Raw genomic sequence first — 24,910 nt, 5'->3', positions numbered from 1 at the left:
TTGTAAAGGGAATGCAAGAAATGAAGTTAAAGTTGACAAGTCTTGAACAAAAAGGGCAACCCGCTAGATAGAAATCCCAAAGTAAAGATGGATTTGTGCACGGATGCATAGGGTGTGATAGGATAGACCATGGTAGAAGGGATTGTGATAGCTTCAGTGATGCTTTGAAAAGAGACGTTTTTTTTTTCAAGGATGGGAAGATCCATTTGCAAGAGATAGGTATGCCATTAGGAACTAACTTTGGAAAAGGGGCTATGTGGAAGTTAGTGGAGAATATGGAAACCATTCAATCCATCTCTGGAGTGGAGGCTCCTACCTATGGGGCAAAAATAGAGGTTATTTTAAAGAAAGGGTCAAAGCCTACTCATGATGTTTTTGAGGAAGCCGATAGCTTGTGGCCGTATGTAATGGTGTCAGCCAAAAAAGGGAAGGTAACTAAACATGAAAAGCTGGTGATTGCATACACCATACAATAGGTTGGGATGATCCTACGGACTCTTTATCAATGCATGCCTATCTTACAAAATGTCATTACAATGAAGCAATTGTGGAAGAGAAGCATAGACACGAGAATGGAGATGCAGGTCCCTCTACTCCAAAAAGGGTTACAAGAGCTGGAGGAAGGAAGTATGAGGACATTGAAGCTGCCACCACAAACTTAAAGCAAGTATTGGAGGAAAGCATTTTGAATAGTAAAGTTGAGTTTACCTTGGGTGAAGTTCTTGGCACAACTAAGTGCGAGTTTCATGAGGAAAATATAGATATCATAAAAATAAAGATGCAAACTCTCAATGAGTCTATTCCTCCACAATCTCAAGGTAAAGGATAGTCATTGAATGCACGAGGGATACATGTACACAAGAGTGAATGTGATGACAATGTGGTGGAATGCTACTAGTCTTGTGGAAGAGATATGATTGCTAGATTTGTGGATGATGATAATGAAGATGAAGCCTCCCATAAAAGACACTGCTCTAAAAGTCATTGGGCAAGAGCTACAATGGAAACTTTGGTCAAGGTGGGTGATCTTGAGGAGCCATATGTTGCATTGATAGATCATGGCTACAAAATCAATCTTAAGAGTCTTTAGATGAAGGGCAAGTGGTCGATAGACACAGACCATGGTTGGATGATTAAAGCTACAAACAATTCATCAAGAGATCTCTAAAATGTAGGATCGAAAGTGCTAGTAGAGACCAAGTAGAAAATTGTTGGCAAAGAAAGTGAGACCAGTGGCCTTACCTTTACCATCAGATTGATGGAGAAAGCTAGAACTAACTTCTTTGAAGCCAAATCTCAGGGATCCAAAAAGAACTAGACACAAGTTCACAATGGAATCTCTAAAAGAACTAAAGGTTGGCTGTGAGGAGTTTTTAATAGAAGAATTATTTTAAAGAAATGCTTTCAAGAGATGGTAAGGCTTTTGGATTTTAGACACATGAAATAGGGTGTGTTGATCCCAATGTTGTTGCACCTAAGGTGATCTTTACTATCCCTAATGTACCTTGGAACTTGCATCCAAATTTGATGCTGAAAGCACATTTGCCAAAGCTAATAGAACTACTCACAATGAGAAGATTAGCATGGGTATTTTGGAGCCTTCTTGTGTTACATATTCAAACAGTTGGTTCACTGTGCCTAAAACGAATGAAGCTTTGTGCTTCATACAAGACATGCAGCCTGTAAACAAGGTTATCATCAAGAATGAGGGTAGAAGGTCAATTGTGGATGAATTTACGGAGGTGTTTGTAGGACGGTTAATTTATTTACTCAAGGGAAGATCTCTATTCAGGGTACAATCAATTTCATCTAGATGATGAGAGTAGAGATTTCACAACCATGAAACCACCTTTAGGATTGTTAAGGATGTACCTTACCTCAGGGAGTGACAAATTAAGCTACCCATATGATGAATGGAATGAACAAGATTCTATGTGACTTTATACCTCAAATCACAATGTCATTTCTTAATTATGTGCCTAGGATGTGAAGACAAAGACAAAGATGAAGCTCTGGATTTGAGGGGGTGTTGTAAGTTTGTATCAAAGATTATGAGAAGATTTCGTCAAGGTCGAAAGAAGTTAATCTTACCCTGTCTCAGTGCAAAAGTCTATATTTGAAGAGTTAATGAAGTGTTAATTGTGGGGCATATGTGTGGTCCTTATGGTAGAAGGCCTTGTTCAAAAAATATGGATTCAATAAAAAACATGAAAGAAACATGGATAAATGTTACTAAAGTTTGAAGATTTCCTGGTGCTTGCATCTTCTATCTCATTTGAATACCTCATTATGCACATGTAGCAGATCCTCTTTATACATTGTTGAGAAAGAATCAGAAGTTTCACTGGGGAGAAGAGCACACAAAAGCCATGAGGAAGCTAAAGAATCTAATTCTTTCATCACCAACCTTGAGAAAGGTAGACTATGCATGTGAAAGACCTGTCATTGTGACAATGGACAAGAGTCGTACAAGGATAGGACGGGCAATAGGGAAAGATGACGATGAGGAAAAAAGGTATGCGATGAGGTTTGGGCCTAAGGTTCTAAGTTCTCTCCAATGAAATTATGCATAGGTGAAAAGGGAATTATGGGGACTGGTCATGACATTGAGGTGTGGCAAGGGGTACTTGATACAGGCGTCAATGGTTGTGGAAACTGATTGCTTGCCTCTTTTGGAATGATTACAAATTGTTCAGCTCCGAACATTTCTATGTTGCAATGGATAGCCTACATAAAGTCCTTAAATCCCAAGTTCGAGAATATTGTAGGGAAGCACAATCCAATGGTAGATATGCTATTTAGGGCAAGGTATGAAGATGAACATGACATGATTGTTGAGGGAGATGATGTAGGCACAAAGTTTTACACTATTTCTCATGCAAAGAGTAATCATGCATGTTTTGTATCTTTGTTTGAGTCCTTTTTAGAGGAGCTATAAAGAAAAGCATATGGATACTTCTTGAAGGATGGCACTTATTGAAGCATTTTAAATGAAGAGATGGGACCGTTGCGGGTAGTGTGCCATAAAGCTACTTAGCATGAGATTATCAAGCAGTTCCATGAAAGCTTATTGGCTAGACATCAAGGTGTATCAAGAATATTTTCCAAAGTAAAAGAAATGTTCTGGTGGAAAGGGATGTATAAGGATGTGGCTGTGTTTGTGGAGTCTTGTGTGACATGCTGAATGTGTTTAAATGTATGACATCGTGATGGACTACATCCTACTTATCCATTGTCCATACATTACAAATGGGTTGTGGAGTTCCTTCGGGACTTTGGCAAATGAGGTGTTTGGCGCTTGCAAGAGAAGATTTGCCTAACCAAGTTGAAGGGCGTGCATGGAGGACAAAGAATATAGAAGCTGTATGTAAATGCCTTCTTGAAGATGTGATGTGTTGCTTTGGATGTGTGGGAAAGATGACCACTGATAGAGGAGAAATGGTTGCCAAAGAAACAAGGGAATTCTTCTTTAGGGTGGAGGATCAAACTAGCCTTAACTTATGCTTATAACCCATAGGGCAATGGCAAGAGTGAAAGCGGGAATCCTCCAATAATTAAATCTTTGGCTAAGGTTTGTGAAGGTAAGCTTGGAGAGTGGCCAAGGATACTGCCGTTTGCATTATGGGCTGATCGCATGACACATAGTCTAGTCACTAGCTATATGTTGCTAAATTGATATATGATAAAAAACCTGTGATGCCAATTGAAGATGTAGTTCTTACATGGAATGTATTTCCATGGAAAGATGAAATGAGTAGAGAAGATATTCTTGCATTGCACATAGGGCAATTGGAAAGAAGATGTGAAGACATTGAGCTTGCAAAATCTCGATTAAGGATCCGAGGTTGTAAAACAAAAACAGATTTAACAAAAGACATACGCTCATACCAAAAGCTATTGAAGAAGCTGATTGGGTGTTGGTGTATGATAGTAGCTTTGAAAACTAGCACTCTACACTAAGAAATCTTGCAAAGAGATGGTTTGGTCCTTATGTTGTTAAGCATGTGCATGAAAATGCAACTTACACTTTGCGTGAGCTTTGATAGGACAGAAATGAAAATTTCTATTGCAAGAAAAAGGGTTAAATTGTTTAAAAGAAGAGTGGATGTTGATCCATTTCATTGCACAACCAAGTAAAGAGGATGATGGATCCAACTATATGCAAATTGATGATAAAAGTGTCTAACCATATATAACTATGAGTTTTAATGCTTAACAGATACTAATGTGGCACATATGATGTCTAACCATATCTAACTATGAGTTTTAATGCTTAACAAATACTATACTGGAGGGTGCACGTTTAGAGGGGGTGGATGTCATACCATGGCACGTGCACAATGTGAAATAAAAACATTCACCTCACTTTTGGAACTTTTAGATGCATGGGAATAAAAGCAATAATGTACATATTGTGATATATGCTAAAGCGATTATTGCGAGTATTGTCATATACATATGTATCTAGGGAGTCGTGGACCTGGATGTGGCACCATTGCTTTCTTTTTCACTCGATAACATGATTAATATGTTTTTATAATGTACATATGCCAAGTGTTTCATGGTGACACACTCATCTCGCCTACAAAGATTGATGCGAGCAAAAACTGTTGAAAATAGCACGTTATCGTAAAGTTGCATGGAAAGTGATTTATAATGAAAAAGGGATGAAAAATGATGCAAATCTATGATTTTATGCTTATGCAAGTGATCCCATAAATTTAGGGATTTTCAGACTTTGTTTGGGATTTTTCACATTAAAAAATTGAGATATAAATGACTTAGTTTTGGTAAAGAAATGAATAAAAGGCCCAAAATTTAACACATGAGCACTTTTGGCCGTGGGGAAGAGAGAGAGGGATGCTTCTTAAGGAAAAAAACATGCAAATTTTCCATCTCGTGTAATTCGCTTCATGGTTGCTCTACGAGTGTGTATTACAGCCCATCAAAATGGTGTGTGGGCTTCAATATGGAATCTCTTAAATCTCTGCAAAATTATAAAAAAGGTCATCGTGAAGGTGGAAGCTCGTGATTTCCTTTCAATAGTTTGAAGTTATAACTATGTAATTGGGGGTGAGTCTACAAGATTCCATGAAAGAGGTTTCGGTTTTGAATGGGATTTGTGCTTGTATGAGAGTGGGGTTTCATTACTAAAAATTTAGTGTTTTTAATTTCTCTTTTTAAGTAAATTTGGTTGTGAATTGGTGATCCTTTCATCATGAACCCGCTTACAAAAACAAGTAGATTTCAAGGAGGGTTTGTAACTTTTTTTGTCACAAACGCTTTTAGACTTTTTCGTCTTTAGGGAGAGGGTTGGTGACTTCCATAAACACTTTTTCACAAAGTGTTTGTGACTCCCATCACAAACTCTCACAACCAAAGGTTCACACCTTCCCAGCTAGACAACGCGCTCCTCCCCTATTACAACAATCATTGTGATTAATTCCTTCATGATCCCTTAGATCTCATGTGTTTCATCGATTATGAAAAGTGGCAGATGAAACTAGAAGAATTTTTTACGCCCATGAATCGGTTCTTATGAAAAAAAAAACACAAAAAGACACGGTTCCTGGTAGTGGGGGAAATGAAAATGGGTGGCAAGACCCAAGGCACAAGTGGGCATTGCGATCTTGGCCCAAATGATCCATGCAGATGCCATGTGTGAAAAATTGGTAGTCTCTTTAATAACTTAGAGGCAAGAATGGGTGGTCATGGCTTGGTACAATTAGTAAAGTAGAGCTCTTTCTGTAAGGTTCCCTATGGAAGAGAGTTGAAGTGCATGACAAGATTTTGGCACAAACTGGACTTTCCTAAAGCTTGAAGGCTACACGGGGGCAATTATACGAGAGTGCAACAAAACGACATCATCATTGGAATGGAGGGAGACCGTTAGATACTTCTCAAGTGCCGATATTACACTGGTTCCCGTGGCTCTCCAAGCTTGGAGGAGGATCCCTAAATTCCTTTTGGAGGGAAGTTACTAGAAAGGCAAATAACAAAGGCATCTCCAAACTGTCGCATTTGTAAAACAATTGCACCTTCTACTTGAAGTAAGTGGATCAATTGGTATTACAATATAATTTGAATATCAACAAAATACTTTCAATCAATAGGCTATCAAAAGTTTTGTGCAACAACCCTATGCTTGCCTCTAGGTCGGAGCTCGATTGGGAAGCTTGGCATTGGCTCAAAGATCGATTCCCAAAACTTTAGATAAATATAGCAAGATAATTTACAAAGTAGATTGCTTCACTCTCCTCATCAAATTGTGGAAGATGAATTGGTCTGAAGAGATATGGTTGAAGAGAGTAAGCAGTGTTTGGGAGGTTAAATGGCCAAGCTTCATGAAGTTTTTTACATGGAAGGTGTTATAGGGAGAGATTTTGGTGACCTCTCTGTGGCTAGCTTCTTAGAGATTGTACAAGAAATTAAGGAGATAATATATGTGATAGGTAAAAGGAAAAACTCGGATGATTGGCTTAGGGTGACCCTCGCCATCTAATCGAGACTTGTTAGTAAAAGAACTGGGCTTTTTGTAATAGTACGTTACTTGGTACTTCTGTTGATACCATCTCCCGAATGAGCTTGAGGATGATATGTTTATTTTTTGGTGGCATTCTAATACAATCACTCACAATTGTGAGTTTTGAAAAAAATAAAATGGGTAACATATAGTACTACACTGCTTATTTGATGCCGCCGTCCAATTTGGGTCAAGGGCGATATCCCATATCATGCCAAGTGGTTGCTTGTGGGCTTGAGAAACCACAAAAGCACATTAGGATTACCGAGTAGAGAGAGAGAGAGAGAGAGAGAGAGAGAGAGAGAGAGAGAGAGAGGTTGTGCACATGCAAGTTCCCGACATGTCACTCTATAGCCTGAATCTCCACCAATCGGTTTAGGCCACATCGTGCACATGCTCCGATGGCAACTAATCTGCCGACCTACCACTATTATTTAGGCAGCGGAGTTGACAGGCACAAATGCAATTGATTGGCCGACTTACTATGTTTAGGTGGCCACCACTTAGCCATCATCGCAATGGGCTTGGGGAGGGGACTGACTTTTCGATGAAAGCGGTAGGAGAACATACCGCTTAGCCATTGTTGCAATCGGCCTGGGGAGGGGACTCACTTTTCCACGAAAGCGACAGAAGAACATTGAAGAAGTGATCAACTTTGGTCCAAAAAAGTGGTGGGCTGCTGAGAATCTCCACCGACTAAGTCGCCGCAGCTGGTGCATGTGCGCACCCTGAGAGAGAGAGAGAGAGAGAGAGAGAGAGAGAGAGAGAGAGAGAGAGAGAGAGAGAGAGAGAGAGAGAGAGAGAGAGAGAGAGAGAGTCTGATCATTCCAAAAGAAGAGTACCTTCCAGGTCTTCTGATCCCATGTGGAAGGGCAATTTGTGAACAGATGCAGGGGATCCTCTAAAGCTGCTTTGCACCCAAAACAAGTGTGTGTGCCAATTGCTCAGAATCTTGTTCCTAGTCATCAAATACACGACATTTCTTGGCCTTCCAGATATTATTGAAGAAATAGTATCTAACAATTTGAGTACAAATTAGAAGTGCGGGACTTTAAAATTGTTTCTCAGCAAGGCATAGACACGTCTTGAAAAACCCAATCTTCCACATTCTTTGTATCCATTTGCACACCTTCCTTGCCAGGCCTCTAATACCCGAGCATTTCATGAAAAGGTGGGTGAGGTCTTCGCTAGCCAATATTCACCCTGAACATCTATTGAACCCGATACCATGTGTTTGCATCTTGATGTCTGAATATGTGTGTGTGTGTGTGTTACCCATCTTATAACTTATCTATTGTAAGAATAATTAGCGGGTTAATGATTTCGTATGTGTAGAAGGGTGGTGATTGGTTGAAAGCTTTATAGTACTTATCTCCTTTTTAAAGATCTGTAGTACAGAGCTAGAAGCATGGCATTGCGCTTCATATGTGCTTTTTCACAAGTTTTCCCACTAGAATTCGCGATGTTCTCCCCCCTAAAATCAAGACTACAGACAATGAGAAACAAAAAAGTAAGCATTCAAATTCAACGTCCCCTTAGCTTTCTGTCCCCGAGGCAGAGGGAGAATCAAAAAGATCTGCAAAAGGACCTTGGACATGTGGCTAAGTTGAAAGAAGAGAAACACACAGAGACAATGGTGATGGTAGACATGATAGCAAAAGTGAATGCAAACGCAATAGTCAACACTGTGACAAAAATTGCAGAAGAGATGATGATGGAGATTGCAGGAGACACGATCTAAATGATGCTGGAGATCACAGTAGACATGATCGACGTGAGAGAAGGTATGAAAACCGAGGACACCATGACATAGAGGGTGAATATAGAAGGATTCATAGCCACACGGATGGTGTTTGAAGGACTCATAGAGGAACTTGGGCGGGTCAATGCTTACAAAGGTAGGGTTTTAGGTGTCATGGATCATGGCTGTTGTGTGTTTTCATGATCAAAAGGAAGGGATTGTGCATGTATAAAAAATTTGCCACATGTATGATTGCTAATGCAAAGATGTTGTGAAGAGAGATCAAGGGGTATTATTTAAGTTGTTTCCATAACTAGGTATAAAATTAGACATTTCATGAGGGATGTAGACCAAAAGCTAGGGCAAGATCTTCTACCATTGAAACTAGTTTTTCTTGGTAGGCCTTGCTACAGAAGTTTGTTGAAGATCATACAATTCAATAGGCATAAAAGAGAGGACATTATAATGACGAACCATTTTATAGACATGAAATTGACGACAAGGTAATGACCAACAAGAAATTTGAAAACTTTATACAATTCAGAAGTAGATGACCATGCATATTATTACTGGTGAGAAGAACATGTAGCTAAACTAAACTAAAGGAAGCATTGACAAACTCTAAAAATAGAAGAGCACTATGTGCTCAACAATCAAATACAGGTGTTGTCCGAGTGTCCAAGGAAGAGGACATTGTTTGTGTTAAGCTACATAAAAACAATGTAAATAGGTGTCATGCAATTAGGCAATGAGTAAAAATGCAAAACATCTAGTGCGCGTCACACAGAAGTGACATACAAAAGGGTGGTCTTTCTAGAAGTTAAGGAACAAAAGCTGTGCCTTGCCCCATAGTCTTTATGTGTTGTCCAAGCAAACACATAGGCATGGAGGTTTGGATATAGATAACGAATCTTGCAGTTATGCTGAGGTGGAGTCGTGCTTGTCAATTTGGCAAGAAATAAAAATTGCTCATCTCAAGGTTGTGTGGATGATGTAGTCCCAAGGATGTCGCCTAAGTTGACTTGTTGAAAAATTTCAAGTGGAGACACTTTATAAACAAAGCACAAAACTTAAGCCCTAGACTCCAAGTTTTCCCTGCTAGCACTCCCTGCTCCTTCCCAAGGCTCATCCTAAACAGCGAATAGAAGGTTTCCATTTACAAGTTGAAAAATGTGATGGTGTAGGGAATGGTCACTGACCATTATCTGTAATATTGCAACCGCATGGCGACTAATGGTCATTGGCGGGAGCAGTATTGCAGGGAATGGTCACTCAGAGACCATTCCCGGCCTTCATAGTCGGGGCGAGTGGGACCAACTAAATCCAGCGATTGCAGTGAGTGTTGACAGTGTGCTCAATAAAACAGATTCTACGCGCTGAGGTGGCGACAATTTTTGCTGCTGACTTGGTGCATGTGTTGAAGATGATGAAACAGGAAACAGAAGGAAGACAGCAACTCAGAGTAGGAGGAAGATGGAGAAGGAGAAGACACAGAGCTTGCGTCCGAGATCTCTGTAGTCTATCTCTATGTATTAGAATAATAGAGTATATACAAACTCAGAGCTACAAAGCTTATACGAGACCCTAAGAGATAAAGTGTCCTTTCACACCAGATGTCCAGGGGGAAAAACCCAGTGGGAGAAAAGTGCCCCTGGTGAAGCGCGTATACACACTAACACTACTACATGTCTACAAATCCCCTCTGTAGTGATAGTGTGAATCCGTACAAGGTAGCAGATCATCATGTGTATGAGAGTAAGCCCAAAGCTTTTTGGAAAGCTTCAAACTTTTCTCGTGATAACGCCTTCGTAAATAGATCTGCAATGTTATCCTGTGTAGGACAGTAAGTTAGTGTGATCTCCCCTGCATGTAGCCTTTCCCTGACATAGTGGTAGTGAACCTCTATGTGCTTTGTTCTTGCATGAAATACTGGATTCCTTGCAGCTGCCATAGCACTCTGACTGTCAGTGAAAATGGTAGTGGGTGCCTGTTGACACTCACAAAGATCTGCCAATAACCTGTGTATCCATACACAATCAACTGTTGCCGTGAAAGCTGCCTTGTACTCAGCTTCACAAGTTGATGTAGCCAATGTGGGTTGCTTCTTGCTTAGTCAAGATATACATGCATTTCCCAAGAAAAAACAATTCCCACTTATGGAATGTCGTGTGTCAAAATCACCAGCCCAATCTGTATCGTTGTAACCAAGAAGCTGCATAGAACTGTGCTTTCCATACATATCTCTTCTTGGAAAGAAATGGAAAGATTAGGGGTACCTGAAAGGTAACAAAGTATGCGCTTCACAACCTGCCAATGATGCATACCTGGGCTATGCATAAATCTGCTTGCTTGTGAAACCCCAAATTGAATGTCTGGACGAGTGTTGCCTGCCAAATATATCAAGCAACCAACCGCTACTGCATAAGTATGTATATCAAAAGGTTCTCCAGCATCGTGCATGGTCAACTTTGATCCAGTTTCTACGGGTGTAGAGATTGGCTTACAATTTTGCATACCAAACTTGTCCAAAATTTTATGCAAATATTTTGCCTGCAACATGTATATGCCATCCTCTGATTGCACAAACTGAATACCCAAGTAATAATGTAGCAAACCAAGATCAGACATCTCAAAGGTTTTTCTCAAAGCATCTTTAAATGCTTCAATTTCATCTGCAGTATTGCTTGTAAGAAGCATATCATCCACATAAAGTGTTAGCATAATGAGAACTCTATCTCTCTTTTTGACATATAAAGTACTTTCTGTTGGACTATTCTGAAATCCCTGGCCAATCAAATAAGTATGTATCTTCTCATACCATGCTCTTGGAGCCTGTTTGAGACCATACAAAGCTTTACGCAATCTACATACCTTTTGCTCTTGACCTTTTACAACAAAACCACTTGGTTGACTTACATAAACTTCTTCCTGCAAATCACCATTCAAAAAAGCAGTTTTGATATCCAACTGATGCACTTTCCAACCATGATGAGCAGCAATTGCAACTAGTGATCTAACTGTGGATGCACAAGAAGTAGGAGCAAAGTTTTCATCATAATCTATGCCTTTCTGTTGCGCATAGCCTTTTGCCACAAGCCTTGCTTTGTACATGTCAACAGTACCATCTTGTTTCCTTTTTATCTTAAAAACCCACTTTGTACCAATAGGCTTTTTACCTGTAGGCAAGTCCACTAGATCCCATGTATGATTCTTATGACTAGAATCAATTTCTTGCTGCATAGCATCTTTCCACTGAACACACTGTAAAGCTTGTTCAAATGAATCAGGCTCATTTGCATCACAAAGAGTGCTAAAGCAAGCCAAATCTACTTGCTCTCTGCCAAAAGTAGTACCAGCACGTGTTTTTCGTGGCAACGGTGCATCCAACTTGCTATCCTGCAAAGTTTTTTGAACCCATTTAGGCAAGGTTCTTTCTTCCCTGAGAACTTCTTGCTCTTCACGCACAATTTCCTCTACATCATGAGGTGTCACATGCTGATCAAAAGATTGATCAAGATTATCAACCTGTTGTGATTCTTGATTCTCCACAAAAGAATGAAGCAAACCTTTAAATACATCATGTGTCTGCATATGAGGCAACCATAGGTTGAGCAGTAGTTTCTGCAAAAATTACATCACGACTTTCAAAAATCTTGTTTGTAGCAGGATTGTAAAGTCTATAACCTTTACTTCCACTACTATACCCCACAAATGTACATTTGATTGCCTTATCATCAAGCTTCCCACGTAACTGCTGAGGGATGTGAGCATGAGCAAGACAACCAAAAACACGAAGATAACTGACTGAAGGTTTTCTGTCATACCAAGATTCATATGGAGTAATGGTCTTCAAGGCACGAGTAGGACACCTGTTCAAAACATGTGCTGCACAAGAAACTACCTCCATCCATAGCTTATGAGGCAAACTCTTAGCCTTGAGCATACATCTAGCCGTCTCCATTAAAGACCTGTTCTTCCTTTCTGCAACACCATTCTGTTGTGGTGTGTATGGCATAGTGCATTGGTGTTTAATGCCTTTCTTTCCCAAAAAATCCTTCAATGCACCTGACATGTATTCACCTCCTCGATCGGTACGAAGAGTCTGTACTTTGCAACCTGTTTCATTTTCAACCATGGCGACATAATGTTGAAAAATTGCAAACACATCTGACTTTGCTTTGAGTGGATACACCCAACAAAACCTGGAAAAGCCATCAATGAAGGTCACAAAATAAAAGCTGTTTTCCATAGATGGCGTCCTCATAGGACCACATACATCACTGTGTACAAGCTGCAACTTTCGTGTCCCTCTAACTGAACCATCCTGCAAAAATGCAAATCTGTGCATCTTTCCAAGAACGCAACCTTCACATACATGTCTTAGTGGCATCTCCAATAAAGACAAATCATGCACCATATTATGACGTTGTAAAGTCATCAAACTGCCATAACCAACATGCCCAAATCTAGCATGCTACAACTCAGCATCCTGCATGGCCTGAGTCTTTATTTCTGCAATACATACCTGAATCTGCTTTTCATAACAATCTAGCACAAATAGTCCATTTTCCAGCGTACCTGTAGTGATAAGAGAATAACCATTCTCTCGATCTCGTACAACACATATGTCATCCTCAAAAATGACCCGAAGACCATTTTTTGTAAGAGAGGATACAGACAACAAATTCTTCTTGATCCCTGGAACATAAAAAACATCTGGCAAGCATAAATCTGAACCATCTGAAATGGTAATCAAAATCTTACCAACGCCTTTGATTGGATAAGAAGCATTATTTGCACATGTCACCTTTTTTCCTGTTGGAGCTGCATCCAATGAACAAAACAAATCCTTCCTTGAAGTAATATGCCTGGATGCACCACTATCAAAGTACCAAATCATTTGTGTCTCGTCAACACTGTAAGCAGAAAAATCTGAACATACTAAGAAAGCATAAGAATCCTGCACAAAGTTTGCAGACTCTTCTTTAGCTGTAGAAAAATCATCAGAAGCTGAAACAACCAAACTTGACTCTTTCTTCTTTTCTTTAGCAATTCACTTTTTACACTCACTAATGTAGTGACCAGATTTCTTGCAGTAGTGACATTTACCTTTCTTCTTGGACTTGTCGGAATCACCTTTAGACTTCTCTGAAGACTGTCCCACCAGACTTGGAGTGATGAACACTCTCTTTACCCTTGTTTTTGTTCTGTACAACAAGAGCATGATCCATACCATCCACCTGTAAAGACTTGTTCTTACGTAATTGATCCTTCTGCAATATCAAAGCCACTAACTCTTCAAAATGAAGAGGCTCAGGATTAGCTCGCAAAGACAGAGTCAAAGAAGTCTGAAAAGTCAAATAAGATGGTGGTAGTGAATTGAGTGTTTTGAAAACCAAGTCCTTCTCTGGAATCACTTCATCAATGCTAAGCAATTGCTCTTTAAGATCCCTGATTTTTGTAAGATGCTCGACGATATCGTCACCTTCGTCCATCTGTATTTTGTCAAGTTGTTTCTTCAAAAACTCTATTCTGGTAGCGTTTCTTCCTCCAAATATAGCTTGCAGAGTGTCCCAAGCATCCTTAGAAGTTCTGCAAGATCTGATATGTGGTGTGATTGTCCTCTTTATGGTTAAGGCAATCACAGCCATAGCTTGTGCATCTTTAGTATCCCATTTATTTTGCTCTGGAGTGACTTGTGAGGGTCCTGCACCAACAGCTGCACCACGACCAGGCGTGGCAGGTGCAATGCTACCTGAACGAACTTCATCTCCAAATACATAATCCCACAATCCTTTACCAACCAAAACATTTTTGGCCATAAAAGACCAAAGAGAATAGTTGGTACCATCCAATTTGTCTTCGGATGTAAACGCACCAAAAATCTCTTTCTTCGTAGATTGAGCCATACTGTGGATGCACACAAGAGAGCAAAAGAACCTCCAAGAGATTCACAAATCTCCTCTCCAATGCAAGCAAAACTCTACACAAAATCTCAGCACAAAGCTAAGACAAGCTGCTTCCCAAAAGAACTGTTTACCTGAAGAAAATCTGTCAAAAAGCACACCCTCTTGATCTAAACGCCTCCGAAAAGTAACTTTTGCTACGCTGCTCAGAACAAAATTATGAGGGCTCGAACGGCTTCAAAAGGGGGGTAAAACCCTAGGTCACCTAAAGAGAATACTCCTGGAACGTCGAGGATGCTCCCACGAGCAAATTTTCCGAAAACTGCCTGAAAACTGCGATTGCGCGCGCGGACGCAAAAACGCAAGTAGAGGCTCTGGAAATCACCTTGCTCTGATACCAATTGTTGAAGATGATGAAACAGGAAACAGAAGGAAGATAGCAACTCGGAGTAGGAGGAAGATGGAGAAGAAAAAGACACAGAGCTTGCGTACGAGATCTCTGTAGTCTATCTCTCTGTATTAGAATAATAGAGTATATACAAACTCAGAGCTACAAAGCTTATATGAGACCCTAAGAGATAAGGTGTCCTTTCACACCAGATGTCCAGGGGAAAAAACCCAGTGGGAGAAAAGTGCCCCTGGTGAAGCGCGTATACACACTAACACTACTACATGTCTACAGCATGCTGCTTGGCGTTCATTGAATTTCATTCCCACTGTTGGTGTGGCTGGCATTCGTCATATCACGTGCAGGCTGGATTATGCAGAAGAAATCTCAAGAGATAAACATCCCATATCAGCTGCCCTGTGACCCCCGATTGTGAAGGTTAGTGTACTCCATGAGTTCCAAGCTTTAGCTGTGATTGGAGACTTCCCCTTGATAGGCTTTGGGGATGATGTTTCTGTGTTCCATGTGCTCATGTTTGATTATAAGGTCGGAGGCACAAATCTTTCTTACGTGCACATGGAGAACATTAGAGAAACTCTTATTATAGCTATTCTACATGCTAAGGCTTCTACATTTGCTATAACTCTTCTGTTGTGCACCACATGAAGCATATAATATATTCATAGTAGTGGATGTTTCACATAGACAAGCACGCCTCCTCTGCGTTGAAATTCCAAGATCCATTATCTACATCTAAACTTCCATGCCTATGTGTTTGCTTGGACAACACATAAAGTCTACGGGGTAGGATACGACTTTCGTTCCTTATAATTTCTAGAGAGACCATAGTGCCAACTCTCCACCATACTTTTGTATGACACTTTTGTGCAATGTGCACTTTATGTTTTGCATTTTGACCTTGTGCCTCTTTGTAAGATGAAATGTTCAACTATTCACATTGTCTCCATGTAGCTTAACACAAATACCATTGCCTGCCTTGCACTCTTGGATGACACCGGTATACGATTGCCAGGACAGTAGTGCAACTCTATTTTTACGTTCGTTAATGCTTTCTGTATTTTGAATTTGTTAAGGCTCTATTAAGTTGCATTGTTTGCCTACCAAGCAAGACTAGTACTATTTAGGCAAACTATCGCTTTCTAAATTCTCTCTTGTGCTGCGCACATGCAGCGTTCGTGAAGGGTGTCCGTGAAAAAGGGCGCTCTAGCTCAACAAGGTCCACCACGCCGCTGCACGCAGAGAAACGGTTGGCTACCATTGCTACCACAATGGAACCCCCCTCCTTCATCACGTTCACCAAACGTTCCTTGCATTTATGGCGGGAGCCAACCTGAATCACTTGGAGCCATCCTGAATCACTTGCAGGTCTGCAAAAGTTGCTACATACTAACGTGGAGCTCGCTGGTTCCTCCCTACACTGCACCTCGAACATGAGCAATACGTCGATTGGCAACGAACGCTGGTTGAAGCAACTCATGTGCGCAAAGTGACGACCGGCAGGGTGCATTCATTTTGCCATTGGATGCACAACTGAACGTCTCATGTGTGCTTTACATCTCTCTCTCTCTCACACACACACACACACACACACACACACACACACACACACACTCTCACACACACATTCACTCACACACACACATTGGGGCTGTGCCTGAGGTGGGTTGAGGGAAGAGACTGTCTGCCTCCTACTGAAGGAGAGAGAGCGAGAGACAGACACGCAGGGGCGCACTAATTAACGATTTTATTATCGGCAGAATATTTTTCAGCAAATTTTTAGAATTGGACAGTATAAATTTCCTGAGTTCAAACCTTCAACTCAAGCCTTTCTCTCTCTCTCTCTCTCTCGGTGTTATGGAGCGCTTGGTTTTTTCCTCTCGTCAGCAGCGCTACTCGACAGGCTTGCGTGGCCTTTTCCAGGAAAAGCAGCGCCTTACGAATAGGCCGGCTTATTGGTACCCTGCGAGGCTTCCTTTCAAGTGCAGAGCAATGGTTGCTGAGAACAAAGCTGGTCTGTCTTACAAGGATGCAGGTGTTGACATTGATGCTGGCACTGAGCTAGTTCGTAGAATAGCCGCCATGGCTCCTGGCATTGGTGGCTTTGGTGGGCTTTTTCCTCTTGGTAAATCTCTTCTCCATTTCTGGTTGCTGTTATTTAATGGCGGATTTCTGTAAGGGTTGCGAAGTAACATAAACAGGTGGGAAGTATGTATGTATGTATCTATGTGTTTATACACATGTGTGTCTATGTATGAATGTATACACACATATGTGCATAGCAGCCAAGTATGGGACGAGATGTATAATACATTGATAAAATGTACACATTTTTTTTTTTAAAGCACATGTGTTTATACACATGTATGTGTATAAACACATGTGCTATGCACATATGTGTGTATGTATGAATGTATACACACACATTTGCATAGCAGCCAAGTATGGGACAAGATGTATAGCGTTGATAAAATTTACACATTTTTAATCAATGCTATGTACTACATGGGAAAAAATGTTGTGTATCTCAAATATAATATGTATAGCTTAGCTGCTATGCCAACAAGTGGAGTCATAGAAGAGAGGGTGCCATTTGCCATATGTGCCTTCATGTAATTGCCTTTAGCATTCCAAATTTGTTGCCAATTGAGGGAATATAAAGTTGTGGATAGAGCCAAGGTCAAAGGAAATCAGGGCTTCTTGATCTCGGATACGTCCCAAGCTTTGTGTCATAAGTGTGATGATGTGGCATGTCCCTAGTGGACTAAAGGGACCAATGGAAGCTGGACAAAAACCAAAGGCCGGAAAACCTAAAATTTACGCAAAGCTGAATTTCCATAAAAAGTGTTACAAAACGTTAGATTCTGATGTGGCAGCTGTAACCAGCTTCGCTCTACTTTTGGGCGACAATTTTTGAGGCACCTGCTTTTAGCTTGGTGCGCTTTTGGGGGCCCCTTGATTTTAGGGTCCCTTGTACTTTTAAATATGAGCCTAGGGCTCTCGCTCGGAGCCCTGCAAAGAGGAGAGGCTCGCGTCACTCAAGAAAGAAAATATCGAAAGGGGTGCCAATTTTTGGGGCCAATGCTTCTAGGAGCGGGACTCCACCACTTCGTGTCGGCTCTCAGTTTCTATGTGATTGTTGCTATTGATTTCTCGCTTAGGTGGCCAAGCATGTTATAGTGGTATTAGAGATCAGAAGATTCTCTCTAACTCTTACCAATATTTTTGTACAAGCTATGAAATGTAAGATGCTTTGTAGATGATCTTTTTGTTCTTGACATTCCTTCTGTCCAAGATTTTATGTACTTGAATTCAAATTCTGCTGGTGGAGGAATTTATTTAAGGATGTGAGTAGGGATGTCATAGCTATTGTCCAGGATATGCATGATAAATGTTATAATCTTATTATTCCTAATTGGACAAGCAGGGAAGTTGAGGTCACAGATTGTCAAGTTTGGATCTTTGTACATCTAGTACTCGGGCAATCTGCCTATGCCCTGTCTCATCGCTCTCGGTCGTTACACCATTTCGGCAAATGCCACGAAACTTTAGGTGGATGTCTAAGACACCTAGGGTACTATCCTACCAAGTTTGATCGCAATCCAACGAGGTATTAAAATCACGATCTATCATGATCAAGGTCCTGAAAACTGCAACGAATTGTTCAGAATGGTTGCCTTGGAACCGACCCGTAGGGCGGTTGACTTTAGCTTTCACCCGAATCTTTACTTGAAAAACTTTACGACACAAAGAAAATTTCACGAAAAACCCTGTGATTGGAATTAATGCTTTACAACAAAACGTGGCTTAGTAGCTAGAGCGCTCCCAAGCAGACGAGCGACACCCTGTAGGTCCCAAAGCTTGGAGCCCCTTTCGGTATTTCTTTGTTCTTATTGCAAATAAACAATCGAATGCTTTCACCTAACTCTCACCAAGCTGTCCAAACATGTCCATGGCTGTAATTGCAGGTTTCTGACCCAATTTCGCCAGCATAACGGTGCAAAACCCTTGTAGGTCAAAAGTACATGTCAAGGACACCTTCCCACACATTCTGGAAGCTTTCCGGTGAGCTACAGCTTTCCATTAAAGTCATGATCACTTGCACCCACTACTCACACACACACTGTACTATGTAGGCTCACTATGAAAGAAAATAAGTCTCCCTTCTCAAATTGGCCACCCCCTCTTGGGATGAGCCTGGCAAGTGCACCTGGAGCCGCCATGTGTCCAATTTACCTCTTTTGAGTTATTTCCTAGTACCCACCGAATTATAAGTGTAGCGAGGGGCCTAAATGACTTTGAACTGAGCCTAGAAACCCTTTTACTGCTCGGATTCCAGTGCTGACTGGCCCGACCATCTCGTGGCGACTGCCCTTCCCGACTGCGGTTGAAACTCTCGGTCGTCGGCCATTTCGCACTGGCCACACAATGTCCGGCCATTTGTGACTTCAAAAAGAGGGTCCCAAAAATTAAAGAAAAATCAAGGGAAAGAAACCAATAACTAAGGTTAGTGGTTGCCACAGCCTCCTGACACGCCCTATGGTCTAGGAACACTCTCCTATCGATTTGCACTTGTCCTAAGGCCTATTAAGGTCTACAATATCTACCTTCTACAACGTGAGTGTCCACAAGTGGTTTTTGTTTCATGCTCGGTAGCTCATGCATATCATGGTTGAGCAAGAAGCAATCTATTGTGGCCACTTCCATTAATGAAGCTGAGTACAGAGTAGTCTTAGCACCTATACAATTATCTTTAACCTTTATGTAGAAAGAAGACACCTACCTCAAAAATTAGCCCAATTAAACCATGCTTTAAAGTAGTATTCATTTCTAGTATTTAGCTTACGTTTAGGACTTAAGAATTTGTTTCTTTAGAAGTTGTTTTGTGGAGTCTGATTTCTAGGATTAAGTCTTTGAGATGTTTTATCCTTTTTAGTTTAGAGTCGAGTACTTGTTCCAAGTTTTAGCCCAGTAAGATGCTTCAATTTTATTTGCGTATGCCTTTTCTAAAAACATTTTTAAGTGAATAATGGTTTGTTTTATCTAGTTTTGTTTAGTAGCAAATAAGGCGATTTAGGTTTTTTTTTTTCCTTTCCTTCTTTCTTATGTCCCTTGCTTTTGTAGTTTTGTGAGTGTTTCATACCCTCTTATAATTCGTGAGTTCAGACTATTTTGAACTTATGAAGGTATATATAATCTTATTCTTCTTGTTTGGGTAAGCAATGAAGTAAAGGTCGCATATTTTCAAGTTTTCAACTTTGTACTTGTTTGGTTATGTTGTGCCTCTTCTAGGTGGGTACATAGTAGTTTTCATTTTAATCTTTAGCTTCCATTAGGAGTTAAGAATTTGATATTTTAGAAGTTGTCGTGTAGAGTTTGAATTCTAGGATTAAGTCTTTGTGATGAGCTCTATCTAGTCATGCGTGAGAAAGTAATGCATGCGTGCTGATGGATCCTGAAATCTAGGGCCAAAATTGCACCTGCAAGTCCTTCTTTGTTTGAAGTTGAGTAACTTGTTTCAAAGTTTTAGTCAAGTAAGCTTCTTTAACTTATTTTGCGTGCGCCTTTTCTTTCTACTTTTGTTTAGTATCAAATAAAGTGATTTAGTTTTTTGTTCGTCCGTTTCCTTGTGTCCTTTGCTTTTGTAGTTTTGTGAGTGTTTTAGCCTCTCTTATAATTCACAAGTTCAAACTTTTCTGACCTTATGAAGGTATATATATATATATATGCTTCCTTCCTTCCTTCCTTTCTCTCTTGTATAACTCTTGATTGATATTCAAGTGGCTGCTGGTCATTTGTTGTCCAACATGACTTCTACACATCAGTCCGCCTTGCCTGCTACTTCTTGATGGCACAATTATGTGATGCTTATGTTGACAGGTGATTCTTATCTGGTAGCCGGTACAGATGGTGTGGGCACCAAACTAAAGCTTGCATTTGAGACAGGAAAACATGATACCATAGGGATCGACTTGGTATGCTCATTAAGTTGATTAACTTAACATAACAGTTGAAAGATTTGCTCACATAGTCAATTGCGTGTGCTTATCAAATTAATTTTATTTGAAACAGGTTGCTATGAGTGTTAATGACATAGTGACATCCGGTGCGAAGCCCCTGTTTTTTTTGGACTATTTTGCAACAAGTCAACTTGATGTTGATCTGGCAGAACAGGTCGCAATATTGGCACTTTTCAAAATTTCAATCAAGTTTCAAAATCTTGTATTCTGGAATAAGCTGATGATTAGCACGGGAATAAGAAACATTTCAGTTTTATCTTTGCTGTCTTGCTCATGTATTATGCAGGTTATAAAGGGCATTGTGGAAGGGTGCAAGCAATCAGATTGTGTCCTGCTTGGTGGCGAGGTACATGTCTAGTTTGGGAGCTTCAAGACTTATGGGTGTTTTTTGTTTATTATATATCAATGATATGTGGTCAGACTGCAGAAATGCCAGGCTTTTATGCAAAAGGGGAGTATGACCTTAGCGGATTTGCCGTGGGCATTGTTAAGAAAGACAATGTCGTGGATGGGAAGACAATTCGAGAAGGGGACGTTCTTCTTGGCCTTCCATCCTCTGGGGTCCATTCGAATGGATTTTCCCTTGTGAGAAGGTCTGGACTTTTTTTTACCTCTGTGAAGCAAGGTTTGTGACGTTTTTTAGTTTTTTATAAAAAATTCTGCAACACATACAATTCTGTGTCTTCTTATGTCTGAACATAGTGGAATTGAGAGCTAACGTGGTCTGTGGAGGCTGTCACCCTGTAGCATATGAAATCCCTAGTTCTACCCCACTCTTTTGGCATCAATCACATTATATGTAGTCACTACGCTGCATAATGGAGCCGTTGTTTGTCTTGTCTTGTGGACGACTACGAGTTTGCAACTTGCAATCCCTTAAATGGTGAATTTGGTGTTTTCCCTGAGTTTGTACTATATTAGCAGACCTGGAAGTTCCACCTTGTGAAAATGAGCTGCCGTTGGGTAATGTTGTATTGCGTTTTTTTTCCTTGGTGTGCTTTATAGCCTATTGACCACCTTTGATCGAATCTTCCTATCTAATGCTTTTGTTGCCCTTCATCGCAGCTGAGTTTGCCCTAGTTTTCCAGATGCATAACAGAAACTCAGTACTTAAAACTCCGCGGTGTATGATAATGTGTGAGGTTGGGGGAGTGGTGTGTTTGGGGGCTTATACTGATACCTAGGTCTCTACATCGTAGCATCCATCCAATACTATCCTTGCTAGAGCTGACGGTGGTATTGTCTTGTGGAGGACTACCATGGTTTGATAACTTGCACACACACACACACACACATATATATATGTGTGTGTGTGTGTGTGTGTGTGTGTGTACATGTATACATACATACATACATGCATATATCGAGATGAATTTAAATCAGATGAAGATTCAAATGGCCTATTTGGATTCTGGATTCGCCATTCACCGTATGTGAAAGGCTTCCAGATTGTTCTGATTTTGTTTTCTGCTTGCATTAATCAGGGTTCTGAGTGACAGTGGGGTTTCTTTGAGTAGTTTGCTTCCTGATTCTGATAGTACTATTTCCATCGGTGAGGCCTTGATGGCACCAACAGTGATCTACGTAAAACAGGTTTGGTTACTTGTCTAAAACAGTCACGACTCAGGCTTGCAATTGAGATTGAACAAGGATGTTTTTCTTTCTGCTTTCAGGTTCTACAACTTGTGGATGCAGGCAAAGTGAAAGGTCTTGCTCATATCACAGGGGGTGGGTTCACAGACAATATACCCAGGATTTTTCCGAAAGGGCTTGGTGCTTCAGTGAATGTTGGTTCATGGGAAGTACCTGCTATATTCAGATGGTTGAAGGAGGTAAGTGCTAAGCCCAGGGGTGTGTGGGTATGTATCTGTTTTTGTGTGTGTGTGTCTCTCTCTCTCTGAGAGAGAGAGAGAGAGAGAGAGAGAGAGAGAGAGAGAGAGAGAGAGAGAGATTGATATATATCCATGTGTGGGAACTTTGGAGCTGCTTAATCGCTTCACTAATTGACCGGTACAGCCATTTTGTGTTGCAGATGGGCGTGGTCAATGATGCGGAGATGAGGAGGACCTTCAATATGGGCATTGGAATGGTGATTGTGGCTAGCCCTGAAGCAGCAGAGGACATACTGGCAAATAAGGGAGACAAAACAATATACAAAATAGGCCGAGTAGTGAAAGGGGATGGGGTTGCATATTGCTAATGCACACTAGACCTTACAATACGGCATTTGTAGCTACTCAATGTGATTGCCTTTCTCAACATCATATGGTAGATATTGGGATGTGAAGATGTCCCATCCTGCATAGCCATTACAATGATGAGATGGCAAGAGAGAAACATAGGTGAAGCTATCTCGCTTAGTGACACTCTGGTGTAGCGCCCTGATATATACCAACAGATCCAATCATCTGCATGAACTTCTGATTGCAGCCCATCAGGAGGAGGTTGGCTTTCGGGGAAGATAAATTTGAGGCATGCATCTGGAGGAGACTGGCTACCGAAGCACCATTTTTGTTTGTTTTGTTTACAGTGAAATGGCTCACAGATATGAAATATTTGAAGAAGCTATGCTTCCATTTTGTATGAATTTATCTAGTAAAGCTCTCAGTTTTATCCCTGGGTGATACTCACGTGGGCTTTGTGTCATATTTACCAATTTTCATTGTGTTGAATAGTTATTTAACATCATAGAGGGAATGACTAAAGCAGTTGTCACACTCGAGTGCTTGGTTGTTTGTGCGAATGAGTCGGCAGAAGATTATCTTTCGGCTCAGATGTCTGCTCGTAAATACTTTTCGAAATCCTAGGAAAGTACGCATTCATTGCACTTCTGCCTGTTGGTTCGGTACTTAGTGGAGCTTCTCCATGATTCTTCCTTTGCTCATCATGGCTGCTGCTACTCAATACCTCTTTTCAGAGGAAGAGAGGGGGGGCCTTTGCTCTGATACCACTCTCACAAAATGGATGTGTTTCATAATTTCAATACTCAATAGATGTAAACATTATTCAGAAGCCACACAAAAAATCTGTACTTATTGATCGTACCTTGCTCAATTCGAAGAAGATAAACACTTGAGTAACTTCACAGACCTAAAATAAAGTAAAGACACAATGAACCGGAATGGCATGCCTCTTCCTCAAAGCTTCACTTTAACATGCATTGGGAGGAGCATTGCACGTAAAATCAGGGGGCCTCCGGAAATTCTTGCCAGCTTGCCCCTCTCAAGACTTGCTGGCACATAAGAAATGGGCAATGTACAGACCTCAGAGATGGGATTTGAGCATGGACCCCCTCCTATATACTCCAGTACATTGTTTCCAGGTGCCTTAACTCATGTTGGTTGTAACCTCTTCTTCAAAAGCACTACTTCATTGAAGGGTCATGTGTGACACTAGACTCTCGAGCAGGTCTCTTTATGGCTTCTAAGGGGACTGTGAGTGACATTGGGCTAAGCTTCTAGAAGTTCTGCTAAATCAATAGAACATAAAATGGGCCTGAGCACTCAGATGTAAGACCTACCTTTCTAAAGATGTCAAGAAAACTACTCACAAAGGTCATTCTGTCAAGCATTGGATACCCAACAAGAAGACCATCACATGCTTGTGAACATTGAAGGGGGGTCTATATAGTATAACACTAGATAGGATAAGAGTGGCGATTTTATCCCCAAGGATTGGATTAATGAGTCTAAAGCTCCATTGATCTACAAGGATAGAATTATAAGGATAGTGGAAATCTTCCATCAAGTTGGTAATGTCAAAAGCAAAGAATCACTATATCTTTTATTTTTTGGTAGGAGATACTGAGAATGGGGATCATAATTGAATTGTCCAAGTTGACTGCAGTGATGTATAGATCTCCCTGGAATGAGCTAGACACTTCTAGTCAGCTATTCCAGGTTGGTAGTTGGAGTTAGTTTAGACTAGGCAGTAGACTTCATACCATATCAGACATAATTGTGAAAGACAAAACTGGAAACTGGAAATGAAGACTTAACTGAAGAATTGGAACTGGAATTGTGTATTATGAACAATAGACAAGTACAATTATGATAACTCAATGAGAGTCAAATTACAAGAGTACGTTCCAAGTTACAAGGGTTTGGGCTCAAGAATAATACAATGTAGTTGATATAGGATTTGACAGAGCTTCAAAATGAAGTAACGGCCCCTATTTATAGACCTCTCGTTGGACTCTGACTGACTATGCATAGTTACAATTACTATGGTAACTACCCGTTGTCACTGCCTTTGGAATCTTCCAGCCGAGTCATCCGCCATCCACCTTCTAAGGGTTGTTCCCACCATCCACAT

At 40.7% G+C, this 24,910-nt stretch overlaps 1 protein-coding gene across 2 annotated transcripts; it reads left to right on the top strand.

Moving 5' to 3' along the window:
- The first annotated feature begins 16,158 nt into the window (after window positions 1-16,158).
- On the top strand, window positions 16,159-23,220 carry LOC147428332 (phosphoribosylformylglycinamidine cyclo-ligase, chloroplastic/mitochondrial-like). 2 transcript variants are annotated; one of them, XM_086497154.1, is made up of 8 exons: window positions 16,159-16,701; window positions 20,457-20,551; window positions 20,649-20,750; window positions 20,883-20,942; window positions 21,017-21,189; window positions 22,081-22,189; window positions 22,270-22,428; window positions 22,613-22,785. In XM_086497154.1, the coding sequence occupies exons 1-8, from the start codon at window positions 16,434-16,436 to the stop codon at window positions 22,643-22,645; spliced, it is 999 nt and encodes a 332-aa protein (XP_086353280.1). In that variant the 5' UTR covers window positions 16,159-16,433; the 3' UTR covers window positions 22,646-22,785. The 2 variants fall into 2 exon arrangements, with proteins under 2 accessions (XP_086353280.1, XP_086353279.1); XM_086497153.1 differs by having other exon boundaries at window positions 16,166-16,701; window positions 22,629-23,220.
- Window positions 23,221-24,910: the final 1,690 nt, after the last annotated feature.

This window comes from Adiantum capillus-veneris, chromosome 23 (assembly GCF_014529385.1).
Source record: "Adiantum capillus-veneris isolate H3 chromosome 23, ASM1452938v2, whole genome shotgun sequence".
In the NCBI taxonomy this organism is placed as follows: domain Eukaryota; kingdom Viridiplantae; phylum Streptophyta; class Polypodiopsida; order Polypodiales; family Pteridaceae; genus Adiantum; species Adiantum capillus-veneris.
This window is presented reverse-complemented; position numbering and strand designations above follow the sequence as displayed.